This window comes from Falco cherrug, chromosome Z (assembly GCF_023634085.1).
Source record: "Falco cherrug isolate bFalChe1 chromosome Z, bFalChe1.pri, whole genome shotgun sequence".
Taxonomy (NCBI): Eukaryota; Metazoa; Chordata; class Aves; order Falconiformes; family Falconidae; genus Falco; species Falco cherrug.
The window spans coordinates 84393298-84405559 of record NC_073720.1 but is presented as its reverse complement, the minus strand read 5'-3'; the positions used below and the strand labels follow the sequence as shown (position 1 = coordinate 84405559).

Below are 12262 nucleotides of genomic sequence, written 5' to 3'. Positions count from 1 at the left end.
CACTCCCTTTGGTTCCTCTTCTGCTGCACATGGCAGACATGCCATATGCAAAATGTGCTGGCCTGCTGTAACCTGTAAATGGCTGATAAAAGCTTTGATTCGGTTATAGGTTAAACTGAAGATGTGTTCAAGTGGGAACTGGAGAAGACCCCTAGAGCTCTTGCTCTGCTAATTGGGAGACTACAGCAAGATAAAATGGCACTGCTGTGGTTCACATGCTTTGATTCTCTTAATACCCCCATGTTCATGTTATGATCCAACTGCTGATGATCATACTCGCTTTTCTGAACAAGGCTCTTTTGAGCAAAAATAAGAGCAGAAAACAAAGCAGACCCACCACAATAAAACCTTTGAAAATATTCTCCCTTTTCATCTGTGAGGGAGTGGATCCAAGAGCCTTACTGTTCTGCATTTATTCACCCCTAGCAGAACAGTCTTGCATAGAGCTTGCCAGCTGGAAGGTTACAGCACTTCTGTAGGAGGCCAAGAGTCCCCATCATCACTACAAAGCAGTCTTTCTGGAACAGTATCTCGAGTCATTTCAGAGATACCATAATACAGGATTTGCAACCTCAGAAACAGTAATTTATTGGAAGTCACAGATAAACGACAAGTATTAACAGATAATGTACAAACATCAGTGTGGTGGATGCCAGGTGCCCACCAAGCCGCTCTATCACTCCCCTTCTCAGCAGAACTGGGGGGGGAAGAAAATAAGATGAAAAGCTTGTGGGTCAAGATAAAGGCCATTTAATGAAGCAACAGGAAAAGTCACACGCATGGAAACGAAGGAAAACAAAAGATGTTACTCTCTACTTTCCATCAGTAGGCGATGTTCAGCCACTTCCCAAGAGGCACGGTGTCAGTACAAGCAGTGGTTGCTCCAGAAGACAAGCATTCTACGTAACAAATGCCCCGCCTTCCTCCCCCTTTCTCTTGGCTTTTATATCTGAGCAGACACCATATTGTTTGAAATATCCCTTTGGTCACTTTGGGTCAGCTGTCCTGGCTGTGTCCCCTCCCAAGATCTGGCTCACCCCAGGTGAGGGGGGGAATGCTGAAGAGCCAGCCTGGGTGCTGTGCCAGTGCTCCTCAGCAGCGGCCAAAACACTGGTGTGCTGTCACCACCTTTCTAGCCACCAATACAAAGCACAGCGCTGTGAGGGCTGCTGTGGGGCTCAGGCAGACCCAATACAATGAGCAAACACTAACTTATGTGGGGTGTAATCAATTTATTATTTAGTAGGTATGCAAGAACCTGGACAACCAGGTCAGAGCACTGGATAAGCTACTTAGTAGCACCACATCTCTTTAAGTTACACGGGATGGTATTTACTGATTTAAAACTGACTGGATGGCATTACGTGCGATATAACATTAAAATAGTGAAATGGTCTCATGAGATACAGTTCTACTTGGCCAAGTTCCGCCTCCACTTATATGAAATCCATTAATGCAATCAAAAGCAGAATCTGTCCCTTAATTTTTCTAAAATTAAAAACTGAATTTAGAACCTAAAGCCTAATCTTAATTTGATAGAAAATGCTTGTACTAGATATTCTCAGGATCAAGCCCAGTATCAACTACATGATCCAAAGTAACTAACCTGTAGAAAAACGATCAACGTACATGCAGGAATATAAACCAGTACTGCTTGATAATCTTTAGAGGTCTCTTCAGAAATCTGTTTTTAACTTCAGCACTTGCTGTCTTTCAGCTCCAAGAACTTTATACATTCCAAAGCAGTGTCTTCAATGGATTTTGATGAGCCAGTAAGATTTGCAGCTAAATACGGCATAACACCTGATGTCACTTGATTGAAGTAACACACCTGTTTAATAAAAAATAAATGAAACATAAAAGCCTATGGATTGCAATACTCAGCCACTTTTTTGCAAAGCCTAGATGAGTATTTATGGATGCAAACAGAATCACATAGTGCTGCTCAAACTGAAGGCAATAATTAGCAAAAAGAGCATGCCTTTTTTACAGTACTTTAGTGATTTCAGTGCCCTCACAACTGCCAGGTCCTTGAGCATCTGTAGGCAAATGTACACAGCAGTGCAGCAAGAAACATTATGTGTAACCTGTTAAATGTACGTGCTTTATGAACAAAGCTGTTGCCTGAAAAAAGAATCCAAGACACTGAGAGCTGCTGACTGTTGTCAGAAATATATTTTCTTTAATGAAAAAGCTACAGCCTTCCCACAGAAAAGAACAAAAGAGGAACATTGCCATTGGTCCCAGAGATGGGATTCAGATTGTATAATTTCTGACATAAGAAAGTTAAACATTTAGTCTGAGAGAATTCCTTGGACTTCCACTGTAGTCAGTGAAAAGAGATGGACACTACCAGAGACTATTTTAATGCACACTTTCTAGAACAATATTTTAAGACTTAATTAATTACTCTCTGGATATGCCTGGTCATCTCCTGTGCTTAGTTTAGATTTCATTCCTAACATTCAGATCAGCCAAAGTCAGGCAAGTTTCCACTTTGTGGAATAAAGAATGTCTTTATAACCACGCTGAACTCTGGGGAAACTGACTCATTCTTCTGTTGTATTGCTGTTACTGTTCTAGACTGTCAGCTCAAATGAGATTATACACACATGTAATACTGCAGGAAAGGAGACACAGCTGAGGTCTGCAGAACTACTCACTGTACAGGAGCTGTTGCTGTCACTGTAGATCTGGAATCCGGCACAAAGGATTTCACTTCTGCAGTATTCTTCAGAAGGTGGCATAGATGTGAGGGTAACTGACTTAACGGCTACTATGTAGGGTTCACTGCAGGACAAGGGGAAGAATCAAACATTTCTTCAACTATTAAAAAAGATACATGTAAATGACTACAGAGTATGCACAAGCTATACCAAACGTCATTTTCATATGAAGGCAAACAAGCTCCTCTGTGTTTACAGATGCAGGTTAAAAGATTCAGCTCTCTTGAGTCACATTAAGGCTTTATCGCAGACTCCAGTCAAGGGGACTTCTGTGGAAAGCCACAGAACAATCATCCACAGACAACACCTTTATTTTAATTTATCCCGCTCTCCACAGCCCATGTTTACGGAACCAGTGCCTAGGAGCAACTCTTACTAAGAGGATTTACAGTGTGGCCCCAGCACATGTAAACATCATTCAGTTACCAGATGGGGGGGGGGTGGGGGGTGAGGTGGAGGGAAAGCAAGCACAGTACATAATACTGCCTTTTACAAGCAGTGTTCTGTTAACATGAATTACTGAATGTAAGAAATTAAGCTGAAAATAATGAATGATAAGATACACCAAATGGTCCCATTTATCCGTGTTTCATTATGCAAGAACAAAAGGAAATCTAATGGAAAAAAAATCAGTGTATGTTAAACTGATCAAGGGACATTTTAAACGAAATTCAGCAGCAAAATTTACAGATACAATAAATGTGTCACACCGAGGTTTCAAGAAAGGCCAAACACTTCCTTGAATTACATTAAATGGGATTACAAAGTCATTTAAAACAAAGAAACAAACCCCCAGTTATGTGCTTCAGCACAGACAGGCCTTCTGGGACACATGTTTTTCCAAATTGCCTGCCTGGAATTCTGGCCTGTTTTCCCTAATGATAGCTCACTCCCTAAGAGTCACTATCAAAGAAGCAATGCTGGACTACGTTACCAATTTGTGATCCTCTGAATTTTCTTCGTTGCACTTTCACATTGCAAAACAGATCCGATTGTACAAACTCAGGCATTAACGTAGCTATTATAATATAGCTACGTTATAGCTATATTTGTAATTTCTTACAAAATAAAATATAATCTTTTTCACCCATGACAGGCCCAGATAAAGGTCAACAGTACTCAAACCTGTGGCTCCAAAGTGATCACAGTTAAGACTTGAAATTGCATACTCACCTTGGCTTACAGGGTTGCCTTTGAGATACAAGAATCACATAGTCTCTGGGTTTATGGCCAGTGATGGGTGGAGATGTAACATAATATATTTTCTCATCTTCATTCACAGCCTGTAGGACCTCACAAGTTCTGTAAATACATTTAACACACACATACAGACCCTGCTGTCTGCAACAGCATCTCTTAACGAAATACAGTACAAACATATATACCATCCTAACATCAAGGTTAAAATTTTCATGTTCACGCAGCAAGGAAGAGAGAGGAACGCAGAGTGAAAAACAGGTTTTCTGCATCACCTCATCTGACATGACTTTTCTGTCCCACAGAATTGTTAAAGAGGTGCTGCAAGGTGCTGGTGGAGGTGCTTAAAAGCCTATGTTCTGCATACTGTCAATTCCTGTTTGGAATGACATTAACTTGCAAGCTTGCTCAATGACCAAACGTTGTCCACCTGGCATAGTATAGGAGAGACAGCCAGTAAACATTTTATTTGAAGTTGTGTTCTACTTCATTCAGATGGGACCACCTGGGTAGGGCACAGTCTTTCACTGTCTTGAAGTACTGATTGGTCTCTCTGAGTTTCCACTACAAAAAACCTCATTTTTTTTCCTATACTGCCTCAGCAATAAGCACAGCTGAGCCAGTATTCCATTTGACCAGCTAATCAGGCTTCATGGTAGTCATAAGAAAGCTGAGATTTCTGGCTGTAGATATGGGAAATCAACATAGTATTTCTTCAGATTTGATTTGTTACAAGCCAAAAATTCAGCACAGATTGTAAATTTTCAAATATCCTTAAGCTTCCACTTTCACCCTCTGATAAAAATCCTTCAGGATAGAATGACTAACTGAAAAAAGCTGCTCCTTTAAGAGTATATTCATCAAATCAAATCAGTATCATATCAATTCAGTTGTCTCTAGTCATTATTCTACATCACATAGGGTCAATAAAAAGAACTCTGAAACACCTTTTACAGCAATTCTGAAACCCATTCTAATTCAGATACACTTTATAAGATGTTATTTTTCTTAAATATGCATTCTGAGGAACCCCATTTCTTGATTTCTTACTTTGACTGTATGATGAAGCTAAGCATCAGTGCCCTAATCAATACAAACGTGAAGGAGTCCACAGCTTTGCCTTACATCTTACAGAGAGCATGCACAATATATCCAACTCAAGTTATATACAACTTAATGAAGTGAAACCTTTTAACACACGTATGTTCAGGCATGAAATTGTGTTCCTTTTAGAAAAGGGCAACCTCTGTCCCAGCTCTCTCTTTTGACTGTCCAGGGCAATTGGGCAAAATCAGACTAAGAAGAAGTAAATTTTTATTTTTAAGGTACAAATACCCAATACTTTAACTAAAGAATATTTAATGTCAACTTGTTACAGGAATTTCTTCTTAATTACATAGAAAAGTGCCAACATCTCAAAAAATACTTGTATCAGAAAAGGTTAGTTGTCAGTGGATTCGAACAGTCTCAAAGAACCGTAAGTTCTTACAAGAAATGTTTGTCCCATTGTTGGCGGAATCTGAAGTCAGACAAAAGGGAGAAAGCTAGATGTGACGGTATCTTCACTTGCATTTCAACTTTGAGTGACAGCATATCACCCTCCTCATGAGTCCATATTTTTATCTGAAAAAAAGTGAAAAACATATTAAAACCAAAGAATGATTACTATAAATATTTTAACACAAGCGTTCCATGTATAGGACTTAAGCAGATTTCCTCAGGAGTACCTATGACACTGTATCTGATAGATGAAAGGCAGATGAGTATTGAAGATTAGTTTTACATGAAAATACACAATGTAAAATTGTGATTTCACACAGTTTTAATTACACCTGGTTAGAACAGCTGAATTAGCTTGCAAGTGGAACTGAATGAACTACAGGCCAGTATAAATTCTTTCTCATGCTATGCATATATGGTCTTTAAATACCCTTCATACCGAAGTTGCCTTGGAAAAAACTGAGTTATTTCAATGTATTTTTCTTCTGTCAGGACCATGTAGATGTCATCAGTTTCACAAACAACAGAAGATCCACTTGGGAATGAAGGTAAAAGCCTCTTCTCAGCCTTGCTACGGAAAGTCTCCTCACAGAGGGCTCAGTTCACTAACTCTGAAAGCTGGTGGAGCAATGTGAGGACCTCATACAATTCTTTTTGTGAATTTGGCATCAGTGATTGGTGACAGGAGACTGGACTTTTTAAACCTGGGCAGGTCAGCAGCAGTCCAGAATTCTACCATTTTCTTAACCCAGCCCTTCCAACTGGTTGAGTTACAGAAATATGGCATAAATACAGGACAAGAAGTAAAGGTAACATACAATTTATTAGTAAGGAGTGGAAGACACTTTATTGAGGTAGGTTTATGTAAAGTATCTAAAGGTGATGTCTACTTAAAGCTTTCCAGAAACTGGAAACTACAGACTAGAATCCATTGAATGTGACACTAGTGAGCAGCAGCAAGCTGGAGTGAGGCCGCACTAGATGAGACGAGTGTCCTTGCACTATGTGTGAGACTATCAAAATAACACAAAACAAGCAACTTCTCTCCCTGCCATAAGTATTTTGGAACAAATACAGCAATCCTGCACATTGCAGCTTTGGAGAGCTTATCTAGAGACATCCAAAGGGGACCAGACTTTCACAAAAGCACTTTCTAAGATTTAAGAGGCATGATTTTGGATGATATATGGGTTACTTCCTTGATCCACCTTTCCAACCCATGCAGTCCAGTAGCTTGTCTTTAATTAGTAGTTAGCAGTGTTCAACTACTTCAGCTCCCTTTGTCCATGCAAACCAGCTGGCCTATGCCACCTTCCCCTAATATGACTCAACGTTTCCCTATCCAAGATTTCTATAGGTTTTTTTCCTCCCCTATTCTTTACTATGAAGCAGAGCACGCAGAGTTATACTGAAAAGTTATACGCAGAACATACTGAAAAACTGTTTCAAAACTACTACTTTTACCTCTCTTGTCCCACGTTTGCAGTATCTTGTCTTGATTATTTTGGGTCTATTTCTAGTCATAGGCCTAAATGCTAACACAGAGAATTCAAAAGGAATAACCTGTATATAACAATGTACACACAATCCTTGCAAAAGAAGGGCTTGTTCGTGTTCATAAACCCTATATAATGGAAGTAAATGGGTAGAAGAGAGTGCTTAGAATTAGTAGAATTTATTCCCAACTTTTAATCTGATGTGCTAAATCGCTTCTCAAATCCTAGAAAGTTTTAACAGAATTTATTTTTAAGTGATACAAAATTTGTAAGCTTCATCACCTCTGTTGCTCTTTTTTTTTTTTTTTTTTTTTGCTATATCGAAAATTAACAATCTTTTGGTTAACAGCGCATTTGTGCGACAAAACAAACTTTGTATACTTTCATATTTTCATGTTTTGGAATAGGGAGAACCGCCAACTTAATGCAGTAAGCATCTTGCTGAAGTAAAGTTTGGCGTAAAACAAAAGGCCTAAAAGCTTCAGAAACCAGCTTCAGGATGCATGGATCAATATTGCTGTAAGGCATAGAAAAGAAATCATGGTGTCTTAGGAGTCTTCTGGACTTGAAAAATCACAAAACAAAGTAGGAGGTGCAGCTGTCAAATCATCTCTCTGCTAAGTGGACACTGGCAAGGCTAGGTTATTACTGTAGGCCTGCAAGCCTTGTGGCTCTATGTCAAAGAGCTCACAGTGCCACTTACTACCTTCAAAATCTGTCAGTCAGCTTGGGGTCATTCTAGTTCCAGGGAAAAGGGAACAAATTCTCTGCATATAGAGAAGCACATGCTGCTTTGCAAAACCTACCTACTAGAATATTTCATCCCAAAATGCAGTTCAGTCTAATGTCTTTGACGGTCTCCTTTCCCATAGTACAACTGCTTTCAGGCAGAGCACTGATCAGCACCACCTGATTCCTACTACTTGTTCCTTCAGTTTCTCCCAAGAAACCATTTCATGAGCACTGGAGAGATCTGTTTGACTGAAGATGCTGCTACCCATGTCTGTCAGAGAAGGCTACGTAGCTGTTCTGTGTCTATGCTGCTGTGTACCCTAAGCACAAGGGTTAAGAGCTGGTGCATGTGCACAGAGAACAGAAGACTGGTATGATGTGCGTGTGCTGGCCTGCAGTGCTTAAGGAAAGATGACGTAACGTTCTGAGCTAGATACAGTTTCTTAAGGGATACTCCCTTGTGCTCATGTTTGCAAAAGTGACAAAAGTGAGCATGAAACAGTGACAGGTGAAACAAACGAATATTTGTCAAGATAGTAAACTTTATTAACTGGAGCTGGCAGAAAGCCTTCTTGGAGCTGCATCTATACCACTTAGGGATTTGAGCACATATCTAAATTTGACTGGAGGAGCTATATAGGTAAAGTCCAAGATCAGTTTCACTCTCGGTTTCTTTACCAAAGAGCAAATCTAATTCCCCTAGTGCATTAAATTAGAGGTAAGCACACAGTCACACATGGAGACAGGCGTGCCCTCTGCCTACTGTTGGCATCCACACTTGGTCAGCAGCCTACCTCATGCCTGCAAGTAAATGCTAAATAAGAAAGAAGACTTACTAACTGCGTAAGTGGTACACAACAATTGAAGCAGCACACAATCCTGTGTACTACCCTGGATCCCTGCCACTTCTTCGAGGAACATCTAATGATTGCAATGCCAAATTCTACAGAAATTTCCATAACAATGGGAATGGATGGCTATCCTCCACCCATTGACAACATCAGTGTGATCTGCATTCTATACCCTGCCCGAGATTTTGCTGGATTTAAGATGAAATTAGATGAAAGAACAGCTAAAAAACAGCTACTTACTGTTTTCCACCAGGTATTGTCTAAGTGGCTTAGAAGCAGATATTACTATCAAGATGATTTTAAGATATCCAAAAAGCGGAGAAAGTTCCAGACTCCAGTAATACTAGAATGTACCTGGTGGCTTGCTGAGAGAGAGAAATAGTATCATGCTGTTTTAAAATGTCATCCATGATGTGGATTGGTTTTGGGTTTTTTGTATGAAGTAATTTCTTCACAACATTTGGCGCTGGTTCTGTTACAGGTTTCCAGCATTTAGGGTAAAGAAAGAAACTGAGATTGTGGCAGTGCCGGTGGATGCAGAAAGGAAGTTTCATATGGATATTAATACAGTCTTAGCAGAGGCTTGAAAGTAATGTTCAATGTTTCAGTTTGATTGTTCAGGCTTGCTTTTTCCACTGTGAGTGCTGTCTGTCATTTATTTGGCACAACAGTGTTTACTGAAAGTTATTAACCACTGGAACAACCTACACCTGGAACTGGCAGACTTGCTGTCACTGGATTTCCCTATGATTGATATATGCTCTTACTCAAGTAGCTTACTGATTAGATGCAAGAATCAGTAAGTGAATTTTCATAGCCTGTGACATGCAGGAAGTCAGACTGAAAGATTAGTTACTAAAAGTAACAGCCTTTTCTTGTCCCCAAACATCTCTCAATCTACATGATCTTAAAGTAATCTGCCAGTCACTAACTGTGTTTTAGAAACCAAACATTAAGAGATATCTCTCCATAGTTTGGAACACATGCACTGCAACTAGGTTAAAACTGAGTTTTCCCAGCTAAATGATCTTGCTATTGGTTTTCTTAGCAACATCTTCCTATCATAAAACTGGCTTACACAAGCCTTAAGGTTTTGAGCTTATAGTAGCACTGATCGATGAACAGAAAGGTGCTTTGCTTTCAGGCTTTTTTATTTTTTAATAGAAAAAGGGCAGAAAGGAAAATGTCTGAAAGGAAAAACATACATAAAAAAGAATCAACTGGTTTTCTAAGAAGACAGAGACTGAAAAATAATGCATATAAATTGCTGCCACCTGCCGGCTGGCAGGGCCCACTTAGAACCACCACAAGATAATCACTGCTACTTGGGAAACATCTCCCATGCTGCAAAGCTGGTAAAAACAGTATATTAAGACTGCCATGCACATTTTTGCTTACCGCAGTGATGTTTGACGCACCACGGATCATCAACAGTACCGCCTAAATAAAGACATCCGAGTTTGGTGTTTTGCTGGAATCAAACAATTCAGCAAAACCACAGAAACGCGTTAGTTGTGGCAAAGAAAACACCTCACAGAAATGAGGTACAAGTTTCTCTTTTAACACTCTCCTGTGTGTTGCTTAACAAGCTCAACTGCTGAGTTGCTGGCAAGCCTGTCCTTTTGGGATCCCAAGTCCTATGTTCACCAGCCATTCAGACCATCTTGGAACTCCACCATGGAACTTCCAGGTTGCACAGCACTCTGGACAATCAGAGATTGATTTGCAGCATTTCAGGGAGACCCTCGGAGTTTCGGTTTTCAGCCCTAGCCACACTAAAACCAACACTGTCAAGCCAATGTATTTATTTACAGATGTAAAACACTGCTTTTCTGCACCCATCTCTTATGGTGAAACATAACTTAAGTGGCTGTGTAGCTGTTCCACAAATATGCACTTACATCATCCAGTGTACGGGTTATTTCCCATCCAGGTTTTGCTGCCAGGTGTGTCAGTGCAGCTATATTGCTGTAACTCACATATGCCTGAAACATAAGATACATTTCTGAAAACAAAGGGGTAAAGGTACATTTCATGAAACACTGCAGAAATGGGATGCTCTTTTGCTATTATTACCTCTCAACCGCTAAAACATTGTGTATTTTTCCATAAGTGTTTTCCTTCCAGAAAACACAGTCCAGTAATCTCTGAATTAAATGCTTTCAACAGCTAGATTACGTGCTCACATGGTTGTCAGCAAAACAACCCTAATTAAACAACAACTAAATATTACTTTCAGCTTCTCCAATTATAAAGGAGCGCGGAAGAACTGTGACCACAACAGATAATACAGGTAACCTCTCAGACCACTAAATTAACAGTTTTGTTCAGCTTCCTCCTAAATAATGGAAATCTACTAGAAAATTAACCTCTTCATCGCTATCAAGCTGTGGTCTATCTTGGCAATTGCCTTACACAGCAGGGTCAGAGCAGAGAAAGTGCAAATTTATCCATTATTTATGCTTGACTACAGTGGATAGAGTTCTCATTTAACCACTGTATAAAGAGAATACAGCCTTAGTCTTTATTGACAGGTTTTAATCTAATATTAAATAAATCTTTAAGCCATTTTTATCATGGTGTGCATATTTATATTTATTGTTTTGCATGAAAGAAATGCTGCTTCAATGAAGATGCCACTGTTAACAGCAAATCACTTCCTGCATTAAAATTCTCATTTATTTTTTCAAGCAACGGGAAAAGACCCAGTAAAATTTCTGGGAGCCACTGAGATCTTAAATGCAAGGAAAATTTAACCACAAAAAAATCACACTGGAACAAAATTTAGGGTGTCTATAAATCCATCTAAATTCAGATTCACCACTATTCATTACACGACACAGGCACATTCTATGGCCTAGCACATCCCAACCAGAAACACATACCACTTGATGCAGCGTATTTAGGAACAAACGTATGTTTTCGCCTCTCTTTCCCATAGAAACAAAGTTTACACTATTTCACGGTTCATCTGTCTGTTGATATTGCCACGTCTTACCCCACACTTCTAGCACTTACTAAATGGTCTCCTCACAGCAATTTTTGAGAAAGTCAGTGGCTGGATAAAGGACAAAAACCCACCACCACCACCACCACACACCCCCGATTCCTCTATAGCAGTATTCAGCTTTTTAAAAAACTGGGGACACTGGGATATAAATCTGCAGGAGACTTTATAGCTCAGCTGCTTAAGGGACCACTTGCTAAAAGAGTCTGTCTTTTAAGTTTTTGTTTGAAACTTATTCTTAAATCAATAGTGAAGAATCTACTGTCTTTTTTTCAGGAGAAAAAACCCCACATTCATTTTATTACATATTTATCCATTCTTCCATAACTATCATAACACTTAAGTGCAGAATGTCCACTTTGGAAAAGGATATAGCCTGTACAACTCTTTTACACATCCCAAAAGAGTACAAATACACTATTTTATGCAAGTAAATAATAGGACATGGTCTACGGATTACCTGGTTGCTTCTCTCCCAGGGATCAGAAGGTTTGTCTTGTTTAGCGGACAGCATGCATTTTCTAGAACAAAATTAAAAAGAAGAATAATAGCATGAATTGGTTCTTCACACTTTCTTCTATATGTGCTAAACCAAATAACTTTTATAGGCTCAAGTGTCTTCTAAATACTTTACAGGAATTTAATCCATTTTTTGTTGCAAGGCAGGTTTGCAACAACTCCTTTTTCTTCCAAGAAAGAGAGGGAAACAAACCAATCTACAAAACAAAGTATTTTTGAGACAAATAGCCTCCA

General features: G+C 39.4%; 1 protein-coding gene across 2 annotated transcripts in view; it reads right to left on the bottom strand.

The window, feature by feature from the left end:
* Positions 1–563: 563 nt before the first annotated feature.
* The window catches only part of ACOT12 (acyl-CoA thioesterase 12), a 31429-nt gene continuing 19730 nt past the window's right edge, over positions 564–12262 (bottom strand). For both annotated transcript variants that reach the window (XM_055699564.1, XM_055699563.1), the window contains 6 exons: positions 11970–12030; positions 10404–10487; positions 5413–5546; positions 3900–4028; positions 2664–2790; positions 564–1831 (listed from right to left, as the gene is read on the bottom strand). In XM_055699564.1, coding sequence (XP_055555539.1) covers positions 1697–1831; positions 2664–2790; positions 3900–4028; positions 5413–5546; positions 10404–10487; positions 11970–12030 — 670 coding nt within the window. In that variant the 3' untranslated portion in view covers positions 564–1696. The remainder of the gene's footprint in view (positions 1832–2663; positions 2791–3899; positions 4029–5412; positions 5547–10403; positions 10488–11969; positions 12031–12262) is intronic.